We start from the raw sequence: 13,051 nt of genomic DNA, 5'->3' as shown, positions 1-13,051 counted from the left end.
CATAGATCTCAGTGTATCCTTATGCTAGTGCGTACTCTCTTTGAATCTTGTAGCAAGTTTGAAGTCTTACTCTTTGAAGCTGCCCAACAGTTACTTTCACCTCTGAAGCGTTGTACTTACTAGCTACATAAGACATTGAGTATATGCCATCTAATGCATGGCATTTATGTCCAATCTCTCTGGGCATATTATTAATGTTTTTGATGCATAAAGGCCATATCTTACATGTCTTTGTGGGCCTAGGAATCTTAATCATAGTAGGTACTCATTAAATGTTTGTTGAGGATAATAATGATGCCCAACTGACTTAAAATTCTGTATTATGAAAAATTTCAAACTTATGTGAAAGTAGAGACAAAAATAAAAAGAACTACCATATACTGTTCACCTAGATATAATAGTTGTGAAAATTTTGCCATAGTTGTTTCATTTATCATACCCTTTACTTCTGCACTGAAGCATTTTAAAGCAAAGCCCAGAGGACATGCTATTTTGTCTACTAGCTTGTTTTATGATTTTATTTTTTGGCCACACCCTGTGGCTTGTGGGATCTAAGTTCCCAACCAGGGATTGAACCTGGGCCACAACAGTGAAAGCCTAGAATCCTACCCACTAGGCCACCAGGGAATTCTCTGGGTCTACTAGTTTTAGATACTTCCTTTTTTAAAAAATTCTTTTTGAAAATTTAGGAGTTGGTGAAAATTTTTATTGTGAATATAAGTTCTTTTCTCCTGAAACATTCTTTCATATATTTTTCTTCTATATAGATCCGTCGTCATGAAATACACAAATCAAAGAATCGAGCATTGGTCCACTGGGAGCTCCAAGAAAAAGCTTTGAAGAGGAAATGGAAGAAGCAGAAACCGGAAATTTCTAATCTTGAGAAGAGGAGATTGTCTATCATGAAGGAGGTAATGATAAACTCATTATCCATAGAATTAGAAAGCGAAGAAGAGGAAAGTAGGTGTCTCTCTTTCCCCTCATATCTATTGATGTTGGAGAGACTTTAATCATTATCATGTCCTTATACAGTGGTCTCCCTGGAGGAGGGAATGGCAACCCACTCCAGTATTCTTGCCTGGAAAATCCCATGGACAAAGGATCCTGGCAGGTTATAGTCCATGGGGTCACAAAGAGTTGGGCATGATTTAATAACTGAGCATGCACACAATGATGTATAGGTGGTCTTTGGATAAAGGAGCAGAGTGAGGATTACAGTCTAATTTTATAGTTTAAATTCCTGCTCTATAGCTTACTAGCTGTATATTTGAAAGAATGTTTCAGGAACAAAGAACTTATAGTCACAGTCAAAATTTTCTTACTAGCTCACATGGTCACTAGCCGTGTAACCTTAAATTACTGACTTCTCAGCCTGAATTTCCTTATTTTAAACTGGAATAACACTACTTGCCTGATTGTATTATTATGAGATTTCAGTGATAAAATACTAATAAAGTGATTAGTATGGTCCTTGGCACATAATTAGTGCTATATATATATATATTAGGCTGCTATAATTGTTTTTCTCGGTTCAACAGCCGCATGCTGTTAAATTATTTTGCAAAAAAAAAAAAATGTGTGCTTGTCAGTTGCTTTTATTTGGTTTAATCTTTTGCCACATGTAGGGTGTTTGAATAAGTAATCAGAGTGTGTAGGAATAAGCAATATGAAAAATAAGAAGAAACTACAGAAGAAAACCCTTTTTATTTGGGCTGAAATCATTGTAAAAGAAATGCCCTTTTTCTTCTTGTTCAGTGTTGGAGCTTATGACACTTGTCTGTCTGGGTGACCTACTGTAGCTTCAAGTCACATTCTATCTTTTGAGGAATTTGTTAGGCTTCCTAGTGAAATATGAACGTCTTGACTTTCTATTACATGAGAAGAATTATATCTCCCAAATAAATGTTTGCACAAGCTTGTAAAAAGAACAATGGATTGAGAGAGAATGATTCTTTAGAGGTATGTATCTTTTGGTGATCTTACATAAGTCACATGCTTTTAAATATTATGTGGTAATTCTCTGTGAAAGAGCTAAGAACACAGATCTGGCCAGGGAAAAGGGTGACTGTGAGTCACCCAAAAGTCACTTTGAGGTGACTCTGGGCTTTTGTTTCCCCTCCCTAGTGGTCCCTGCTCACGTCCCGAATCTCTTATACCTGGTAGTTGTGGTAGAATTAGGGGTTGAAGAGGAGTGGTCAGAGAGGGTGAGTGAAGTTTCTTTGCCTTCTCTCTGTAATGCTGCTTCCTCATATTCTCATGTAATGTTTCTCAACCCTGATTCTAATTTCCATTAAAAAAAATTCCCATTCAAAAAACAGTATCTGGATTCAGACATACTTATACTCGGATATTCTGGTTCAGTGGATCTGGGATGTGGCCCTTCTTAGGTATTTTGTAGACTTTTGCTATGTAATTTTTAATATTTCACTAGGGCTGAGAACCTCTGCTATTAGTGGGATTTAGACATTTCCATTTAACAACTTATTTTGGAGGTTTTGCTGTGTTAGTATCTAGAAATCTACCTTTTCTTTTTATTGGCAAGGTTGTATATGGATGTACCACAATGTATCTATCTAGTGCTTTATTGGTGGACATTTGGGATGTGTGTTAGAGTATGGTATAGCACCTGGGAAAAAAAGGCCCCAAAATATAGCTGTTTAAACAAAATAGAAATCTGTTCCTCTCATATGGAACAACTCAGAGGTACATGGTAGTTGGTAGCGAGCTCTCCAGTCCTTTATTACAAGGCATCCATGTCTGACTGCAGAGCGGTTGCTCCTGCTTCCTTGAGCTGTTTCCCAGGCAGCAGGAAGAGGGTAAGATAGTACATGCTGCTCCTTTTATGTATCACCCAGAAGCTCTGGCTTCTCTCCATTTTCCAAAACTTCATCAAGTGACCATTCTCACCTATGAGGGTGGTTGGGAAATTAGCTGTGTACCTGGCTAACTTGGGAGTTTCCCTGTTAAGGAGAAAATGGAAAGAAAGGATATTGATCCTTTCACCCACAGATTATTTCCTGCCTTGTCATGGAAATAATGTAATGAATATCCTTGAATATGTTTTTGAGTAAATGTGTAAATATATTTGGGGCTTCCCAGGTGGCTGTAGTGGGAAAGAACTCACCTGCCAATGCAGGAGACATAAGAGATGTGGGTTTGATCCCTGGGTCAGGAAGATCCCCTGGAGGAGGGCCTGGCAACCCACTCCAGTATTCTTGCCTGGAGAATCCCATGGACAGAGGAGCCTCGCGGGCTACTGTGAGACCATAGGGTCTCATAGAGTCGGACATGACTGAAGCGACTTAGTCTCACATGCATGCATAAGTAGATTTGTAGGATAAATTCTTGAAAGTGGAATTGCTGAGTCAAAGGATACATACATCTGTTATTTCAATGTTGCTGTATTATGTCTATAAGGGATATCAGGGGATCAACTGAAGAGGCCTCCTAGGGCATATCCACCTGGGCGGCATCACGATGTGTTAGAGCTACCAGCGCCCATCCCCAAGAAGCTGGGCTCCTAGATCAACCTAAATTAAGAGAAAGGCTCTTTGACCAGCGTAATCTTAGATTTCATTTGCTGTATGATACACCCATGCTGTGGGAATCAAGCAAGCAAGGGTCCAAACCCAAATCAGAGACAGCAAGGCTTTGATAAGGATTTTAATCATCCCAACAATATAGTAACTAACTTATAGTCTCCTTAAATTTTCCCAGTGCTGTCTGGTTTTTATTACCAGAGAACAAAACTGTTAGCATGAGAAGTTTCACATACTGTTTTTTAAGGGACTTTTATCTTTTGAAAATCCAAGATATGTTCTATTAATACCACTCATATGTTTGGCTTTGTGCTCTGCAAACCCATCTGGGGAAGTAATATATACAGATGGGCCTGCAGAGATTGATTTTCCTATCATAAGGGTGCGTTTTATCATAGAGAAGTGGTAAAGAAATCCAGAAAGAGGAAAAGAAAACCATTACACTGACCTCTGGCCACTGAAGCCATCTGCCACCAGGAGCCTGTGCAGGGACCAGCAGGGAGAGGGCTTCAGGACCGTGGGTTTACTGGAGACCTCACTATAATTAACATCAGGTCTTAACTTTTTAAATTGAAATATAGTTGATTTATAATGCTGTGTTGGTTTCACGTGTACAGCAAAGTGATTGTTATGCATGTATATGAACATTGGGGTGCATGTATCTTTTGGAATTAAAGAGTTTTCATCTACTCTGGATATATGCCCAGGAGTGGGATTGCTGGATGATATGGTAGCTCTGTTTCTAGTTTTTTAAGATTTTAGTCTCCAGCCTTTTGGCACCAGGGACTGGTTTCATGGAAGACCATTTTTCCACAGACCAGGAGTGGGGGGATGGTTTCGAGATGATTCAAGAACATTATATTTATCGTGCACTTTATTTCTGTTATTATTGCATCGGCCCCACCTCAGATCACCAGGCACTAGATCCCAGAGGCTGAGGACCCCTGTTTTAAGGAACCTCCATACTGCTCTCCATAGTGGCTGCACCAGTTTACATTCCCGCCAACAGTGGAGGAGGGTTCCCTTTTTTCCTCACCCTCTCCAGCATTTATTATTTGTAGACTTTTTGATGGTAGCTATTCTGACTGGTGTGAGGTGGTCCCTTGTAGTTTTATTTGCATTTCTCTAATAATTAGCAGTGTTGAGCATATCAGGTCTTGATATGGTAAAGTTACTCCTCAACAATCTGCTTCTGACAATTTATATTTCTTTAATTTGATAGGAGGTCAGTGCCTTTTAAAAAAGTTAAAACAGTAAATTTTTAAAACTGCCATTAAGAAATATACCTTGTATAATTTTTCTAGTGTAAGTGGTAGATTACAATGCTCTATGCATTTTCTTTCTTAAACTCTTATTGCATGTACTGCAAGATGGCTAACCAGGGATGAAAGTTTAAGTTGTAACCATGTTCTCAGATATCCCGAGAGTTGTAGACAGAGTTGCAGTGTGTCCCCAACCTCATGACACCGTGTGTGTTGGGGAAGTGGTTGTACTTCATTTACGTATCAGGAAACTAAGTTTAAAGAGGTTGGATTTTGCTTGGTATCTCTTGACAGGGCCTAGGATGCCAGTCTTCTGACTCCAAATGTGCTCTTTGCCTTATGCCATTCCAAAGCTTACTCTTTGTGAGAGGACAGATTCAGGACTATATTCTTATCACCTGGAGCCAGCCAACCTGCTTGACTTTAGCAGGGGAAGTAGGGGAAAAAGAATGTGACTTGTTATTTTTCTTCATGTCAGAAAACAATAACCAAGGTCATATTATATACTTGTTTTCATGGTCCAGAGAAATTCTGGTAAGAGCATTTTTTCCCAGATGTTTTCATTTGAATCAGTATTGGGAACTGGTCAGTTTCCAATTTTGAAACTCCTTTCAACCCAAGCATGCCATCTGGTGCTGGTGGGTAGAGTTCACTTCTTTTACTCTATTCTGCATCCTTGCTTGTAAGTAGGAAAGTTCCTGAGTTGCAAGTACATGATCAGAGACCCTGCTGTAATGGTATTTTTTGAGTTCTCATTTTTCCAGGATAAAAACTGGAGGAGAATGGATACATGTATATGTGTGACTGAGTCCCTTTGCTGTCTACCTGAAACAACATTGTTAATCGGTTATACTCCAGTACAAAATAAAAACAAAATAAAAACGGCGTGTCTCAAAAAAAAAAAGCAGCAAACCAGCTTGTTTACAAATGCAGAAGCATTGTTTGTTGCCCCCAAACTCACATCTAACATTGTGTTTTTTAAATTGTGGGTCATGACCCATTAGTGGATTATGAAATCACTTTAGTGGTCGAAGCACCAAAGATTCACACATCTGAGTTTATGCCTCAAAGATTCACATGTTTACTGAGTTTTTCAACTGTGGATCACAACTTGTTCATGGATTATAAAATGGAGTTAGTGGGTTGCAACCATCATTTGAAAAATAGAAAATAGAAAGTGTAAGAGTGGTTCTCAAAGAGTAAGGTTAAGCAAAACTTTTATTTTGGTGTATATTTACATTTACCTTTACATTTGTGCGTGGACTGGGTCATACTTTAATTATGTATTTCTTTGGGTTGAAGCCAAGCATTTAAAATCCACTCATTTCCTTCTCCAATTATTGTAGTGGCTCAGTGGTAAAGAATCTGCCTGCCGATGCAGGAGACGTGGGTTCGATCCCTGGGTGGGGAAGATCCTCTGGAATAGGAAATGGCAACTCACTTTAATATTCTTGTCTGGGAAATCCCATGGACAGAGGAGCCTGGTGGGCTGCAGTCCATGGGTTCGCAGTCGGACAGGACTGAGCGATTTCACTTAGTGACTAAACAACAACAAATTGTTGTAATAGCCCCATCTACTGGTACTTAACAATATTGCCACCGAGGATTTTAGATTATTTTTATACTCCTGAACAGGTTTTTCCTTTGTGATTTGTTGAGTATATATGTGTATATATGTATTTTTCCTGAATAATAATGTTTATCATTAACACGTCTAGATTCTTTCTGATCAATACCAGCTGCAGGATGTATTGGAGAAATCTGATCATTTGATGGCCGCAGCGAAAGGTCTGTTTGTTGATTTTCCTCGCAGGCGCACAGGTAAAGTATTCACATCAAACAAAAGTTTCTTTATCTTATTAACCACAGCTCACACCTGGCTATTTGAAAGAATTTAAAGTCTTCCTTTAGGTATCATGTTATAATAAACGTGAGTTGCTGTTATCAAAGATTTTCATATGATGATTCACTTATGGCAATGTAGAGTGCATGTGAAGTCAATTTAAATGAAACAAAATCATCACGGCTCATTTCCCTTCTGCAGGATTTCCGAATGTAACAATGGCTCCGGAGTCCTCTCAGAGTCCCACTGTGGTCAGTCAGGACCCTGTCACCCAGGCCATCCGAGGAGAATCTGTTATAGAGCCTCAGGTAATGTGCTTTGCTCACAGCCATAATGCTCATGCTAAAATTAAGTTGATGTAGATCGGTATTGTGGTAAACATTTCAAAAGCTTTAATATCGAAATACCGAGATGTGGTTGCTAGGAATATTCTTACTCAAGCATGTTGCCCTTTTGGTGAGTAATGCTTATACTAAACAAGATAGGACTGGAGAATAGTAGCTAACCTGTGCTGAATGATTACCTTGGAGGTAGTTACTATTATTATGCCCATTTAGCAGATGAAAAACAGACTCAGAAAAATTAAGAGACTTGTCCAAGCTTACACAGCTAGTTAGCATGAGAGACGGCACTCAAATCTAGGCTGTCTGGCGCCATAATATGATAGTCCATGGGGTCACAAAGAGTTGGACATGAGTGAATGACTTAGCACGTATATATGCATGGGCTTCTCAGGTGGCTCAGTGGTAAAGAATCCGCCTGCCAGTGCAGGAGTCACGGGTTCAATCCTGGATTAGAAAGATCCCCTGAAGGAGGAAATGGCAACCCACCGCAGTATTCTTGCCTGGAAAGTCTCATGGATAGAGGAGCCTGGCGGTCTACAGTTCCATGAAGAGTTGGATATGACTGAGTGACTGAGCAAGCACGCACAGGACTCAGTACCTGTTTAATGCAATTTCCCAAGTTATTTATATCTTCTATGAAAAAAAAGAGAATCATCAGTTAGATGGGTGATCCTAGGGAATTACAAAGTCCAGAATCATGTAAGTGTACTGTTTGCTGCTTATAAAGGCAATTAAGTAGAACGCTGTACATATTTTTAATAGCTAAAGCCTATTAGTCATATCCCTAGCCAAAAGCCAGGGATATGTATGTATGTTTCGGCAGTTATTACAAAGTTAGCTTTCAGATGATCATGTGATGAGGGTGGGGAAGTAGCAAGAGTCAGAGTTAGAGAGAAAGGAAGGAGCTGGGTCATGAAGGGCTAATGAACCAGAGGGCAAGAGTAGAGCTGCTAAAGGATTTTAAGAAGAGCAGTGTTGTGGTGAAATTGACAGTAGTGTGGAAAATGGATTGGGGAGGGAGGGGCAGGACTGGTGAGGGGGTCTTGTTGAAAGACTCAGATTGGAATCTTGGTGAGAAGTGGTGACGACTGTCCCAAAGCAGTGGCAGTAGGGAAGGAGGTAAAGGGGAAGAGGGATAGATTTGAAAGCTTAAAAAGGGGTAGAATTGATAAGATTGGGTGACTGATTGGATGTGGTGGGTAAAGAAGAAGGGTAATTTCCAGTCTGCTGGCTTGAGAATCTGAGTAGATGGTTATGCTGTTCATGGTCTTGATAATATGGCGGGAACAAGGTTTCTGAAAGAATGATAAGGGAGGCTTGCTGCTGCTGCTGCTAAGTTGCTTCCGTTGTATCCGACTCTATGCGACCCCATAGACGCCCACCAGGCTCCCCGTCCCCAGATTCTCCAGGCAAGAACACTGGAGTGGGTCGCCATTTCCTTCTCCAGTGCATGAAAGTGAAAAGTGAAAGTGAGGTCACTGAGTTGTGTCTGACTCTTAGCAACCCCATGGACTGCAGCCTACCAGGCTCCTCCGTCCATGGGATTTTCCAGGCAAGAGTACTGGAATGGGTTGCGATTCCCTTCTCCTAAGGGAGGCTTAGGAAAATGATAAATTTTAGACATGATGGGTATTCATGTGTAGGATGTTCTCCTCTAGATATCTTTTAGGCAGTTGGACATGAATGTTGAGGGCTCAAGAGACATCTGGGTGAAGATAGAGGTTTGGAAATTAACAACATTTGGCTTGTAATTGCACCTTGGAATTAGATGTAAACATCAAAAATGCGTCAAGTGAGAGGAGAATGACATTAAATAGAGGAGAAGAATAGAAAAAGAACCAATGAAAGAGATTGGGAAGGAATGGCTTAAAAGAAGAAGAAAAACCAAGAAAATAATGGTATCACGGAAGTGAAAAAGAAAAGTTTATAAAGAAGATTTTGAAGGAAAGAAATGAGTTGCCATCGATATCTAATGAGTGAAGAGTAATGGAAGGCCAAGACAGAAATATCCATTTGATTTGAGAACAAGTGTGTTGATGTTTACCATGTGGAGAACAGTTTACACAGAGTGGCAGGGCAGAAGCAAAGTTGAAGGGTACAAATGGTGAATGAGAAGTGGGGGCAGATCTTTCAAAAAGTTTATGGCACAAAAAGGGAAGATAAATGGTAGGTCAAGGTCAGTACAGTGTCAGGATAAGATGGGAGAGACTTACATTTAAAGGTGGGTGAACTGAAGCTAGTAAGGAGAGGTTGAAAATGGAGAGAGAAGGGGCAGTTGATGGACCAGAGGAGGTAAGAGGGTTTGGTTTCTAGACCACTTGTGGAGGGATTTGCCTTAGAAGGAAGGACCTCTCTTCTCTTATGACAAAAAGAAACAAAAGATAAAGGTGTATGTAACCGGTCTGTGTTGTTATTTAATTGTAATAAGGCTCTTAACGAAGTAGATGATGATGAACAAGAAGGAACTGTTAACAGCCAGTCAGAAGAAAGTGAGAATGAGTTGGATAATTCTCTAAGCTCTCAGTCAAATGCAAATGCAGGAACGTAAGTATATATGGCATAAATGTCTACAGTGCTTCCTTTTTTCCCAAGGCCATCTCTCCCCTCCCCAGCTTTATTGAGGTATAATTGATAGATAATGTTGTACAAGTTTAAGGTGTGCAGCTTGTTGATTTGGTATACTTATATACTACAAAATGGCTACCATCATAGCTTTAAGTGTTGGGTGGTTAATACCTCCATCACATCATATAATTACCATTTCTTCTTTGTGGTGAAAACATTTGAGATCTTCTCACTTAGTACCAGTCTGTAAGTCTGTTTTGTAAATAAGTTCATTTGTATCTTTTTTTCTTTTTTAGATTCCACATATAAGTGATACCATATGATGTTTGTTTTTCTCTGACTTACTTCACTTAGTCTGATTATCTCTAGGTCCTTCTGTGTTGCTGCAAATAGCATTATTTTGTTCATATTTATGGCTGAGTAGTATTCTGTTGTGTATATATACCACATCTTTATCCATTTATCTATTGATGGACACATGGATTGCTGCCATGTCTTGGCTATTGTAAATAGTGCTGCAGGAAACATTGGGGTGCATGTATCTTTTTGAAGTATGATTTTCTTTGGATATCTGCCCAGGACTGAGATTGCTGGATCATCTGGTAGCTCTGTTTCTAGTTTTTCAAGGAATCACCATACTGTTCTCCGTAGTGGCTGTACCAGTTTACATTCCCACCAACAGTGGAGGAGGGTTCCCTTTTCTCCACACCCTCTCTAGCATTTATTGTTTGTAGACTTCTTGATGATGGTCATTCTCACTGGCCTGAGGTGATATCTCATTGTAGGTTGATTTGCATTTCTCTAATAATTAGCTGCCGGGGTCCAGCCCCAGCTGATCCAGGGTATTCGAAGGAGAGACAGCATAGGCGAGGGTCAGGGAACAACTGCTTAATTAAACGTTAATTAAGGATATAAAGAGTAATGGAATAAGGATAGCTCAGTAGGAAAATTCAGTGGAGAAAAGAGGCTGAGTAGCTTGGTTTACGCGGGGGACCAATAAAACTTCAAGACAAGAAGCTTGCACCACTTACGTAGGCCGCAGGCGTCCTTCCGTTCTCCCGAAGGAGAGGAGACACTGAGGCCTCCCCGGTCGGATCTTAGAAGCCCAGGCATAATTAGTAAGCATGGTGGGTTCCGCGCTCCAGATGGAGACTCAACCAGAGTGAGAGAGAGAGAGACATGGGGAGACCAGTCTTTCGAGGAACTGATCCCAATTCTTTATTTTCCATGGTCTACTTTTATACACTGAGATGTTATGCAAAAGTCACGCGGGGTCAGCAGTCCTGACTTTTATCAAAGTCAGGTGCTTCATACAAATGTATACAGAGGTCTTAGGGGTGTTACATCATCTTCTGGCCGGGGGGCCTGCTGACAATTTACGACCCTCTCCTTGTGACAGCGGTCAGTCAACCAGGACACTTATTTCTCCAGGGGTAATTATTCTTAAAACAGACGCCACCCAAATAAAGTTACATTCCTATAGGGTGAGGGTGTAGTGGGTTTTAGTTAAGGAAAGAATTTACTTAGCCTAAGGTCTAACGTGATTTATATCAAAGGTTAATACTTATTTCTTCTATATATTCATTAATGTGTATAAGGGCAGGGGATGTGGAGACTTAGCAGTAAACATTGGCTCAACAAATGAAAAAACCCTTCACCAATACAATTTCTAATCAGCCCATTATACTTATACTAATAATTTTCTAACTTCTCTAAGGAACCTGTTTTTAGAAGGTTTAAAGCATCTCGTGCCTCTCACAGTTGGGAGGCTGTGAGCAATCACATGTGGCCGGACAAACCTATTCAGGCAGGCTAGAGGATTTCCAAAGGAGTTTGTAGGTTAAACACTGTCACACCCAGGAATTATTAACTGGAGCTGTAAGCTAACTCTTTTTTCAGAGAGAGGTAGTGGGAGACAGCCCCCCGTAAAGTCAGAGGTGTAGGTGAAAGCACAAAGCAGAAAGTAGGCAGACTCTGGTTTTGGGGGTAGATGCTCGAGAATTTCCAGGGGGACTCCTGAGGCTCGATCCCGCCTTTGCGTATGCCGAGCCTCCTTCCTCATGACCTTTGTCATGGGCGGAGTGCCTCACGCTGGCTCCAGGCAGTGATAGAATTCCAGTTGAGCTATTACAGATCCTCACTCAATATGCAATATGCCGGCTCCCGGCAATTAGCAGTGTTGAGCATCTTTTCATCTGCTTTTTGCCATCTGTATATCTTCTTTGGAGAAGTCTCTATTTAGATCTTCTGCCCATTTTTTTTGATTGGGTTGTTTGTTGCTTTGATATGTATCTGAGTGAACTGTTTGTATATTTTGGAGAGTCACTTTATTTGCAAATATTTTCTCCCATTCTTTGGATAGTTTTTTCTTTTGTTTATGGCTTCCTTGCTGTGCAAAAGCTTTTGTGTTTAATTAGGTTCTATTTGTTTATTTTTGTTTTGATTCCTGCCGGGGTCCAGCCCCAGCTGATCCAGGGTATTCGAAGGAGAGACGGAGTAGGCGAGGGTCAGGAAACAACTGCTTAATTAAACGTTAATTAAGGATATAAAGAGTAATAGAATGAGGATAGCTCAGTAGGAAAATTCAGTGGAGAAAAGAGGCTGAGTAGCTTGGTTTACGCGGGGGACCAATAAAACTTCAAGACAAGAAGTTTGCACCACTTACGTAGGCCACAGGCGTCCTTCCGTTCTCCCGAAGGAGAGGAGACACTGAGGCCTCCCCGGTCGGATCTTAGAAGCCCAGGCATAATTAGTAAGCATGGTGGGTTCCGCGCTCCAGATGGAGACTCAACCAGAGTGAGAGAGAGAGAGACATGGGGAGACCAGTATTTCGAGAAACTGATCCCCATTCTTTATTTTCCATGGTCTACTTTTATACACTGAGATGTTATGCAAAAGTCACGCGGGGTCAGCAGTCCTGACTTTTATCAAAGTCAGGTGCTTCATACAAAAGTATACAGAGGTCTTAGGGGTGTTACATCATCTTCTGGCCGGGGGGCCTGCTGACAATTTATGACCCTCTCCTTGTGACAGCGGTCAGTCAACCAGGACACTTATTTCTTCAGGGGTGATTATTCTTAAAACAGACGCCACCCAAATAAAGTTACACTCCTATAGGGAGAGGGTGTAGTGGGTTTTAGTTAAGGAAAGAATTTACTTAGCCTAAGGTCTAACGTGATTAATATCAAAGGTTAATACTTATTTCTTCTATATATTCATTAATGTGTATAAGGGCAGGGGATGTGGAGACTTAGCAGTAAACATCGGCTCAACAAATGAAAAACCCTTCACCAATACGATTTCTAATCAGCCCATTATACTTATACTAATAATTTTCTAACTTTTCTAAGGAACCTGTTTTTAGAAGGTTTAAAGCATCTCGTGCCTCTCATGGTTGGGAGGCTGTGAGCAATCACATGTGGCCGGACAAGCCTGTCAGGCAGGCTAGAGAACCTTCAGAGGAGTTTGTAGGTTAAAACACTCTTGTCACGCCCAGGA

The 13,051-nt window shown here is 40.6% G+C and overlaps 1 protein-coding gene across 5 annotated transcripts in view; it reads left to right on the top strand.

Annotated features, from left to right (window-relative positions):
- SPICE1 (spindle and centriole associated protein 1) overlaps positions 1-13,051 on the top strand; it is a 61,618-nt gene that overhangs the window by 15,941 nt on the left and 32,626 nt on the right. For 4 of the 5 annotated variants that reach the window (XM_055568194.1, XM_055568192.1, XM_055568196.1 and 1 more), the window contains exons 4-7: positions 768-911; positions 6,520-6,622; positions 6,846-6,952; positions 9,417-9,532. In XM_055568194.1, coding sequence (XP_055424169.1) covers positions 768-911; positions 6,520-6,622; positions 6,846-6,952; positions 9,417-9,532 — 470 coding nt within the window. The remainder of the gene's footprint in view (positions 1-767; positions 912-6,519; positions 6,623-6,845; positions 6,953-9,416; positions 9,533-13,051) is intronic. The other variant, XM_055568195.1, reaches the window with a different exon arrangement.

The sequence above is a fragment of the Bubalus kerabau genome, chromosome 2, assembly GCF_029407905.1.
Source record: "Bubalus kerabau isolate K-KA32 ecotype Philippines breed swamp buffalo chromosome 2, PCC_UOA_SB_1v2, whole genome shotgun sequence".
Lineage (NCBI taxonomy): Eukaryota > Metazoa > Chordata > Mammalia > Artiodactyla > Bovidae > Bubalus > Bubalus kerabau.
This window is presented reverse-complemented; position numbering and strand designations above follow the sequence as displayed.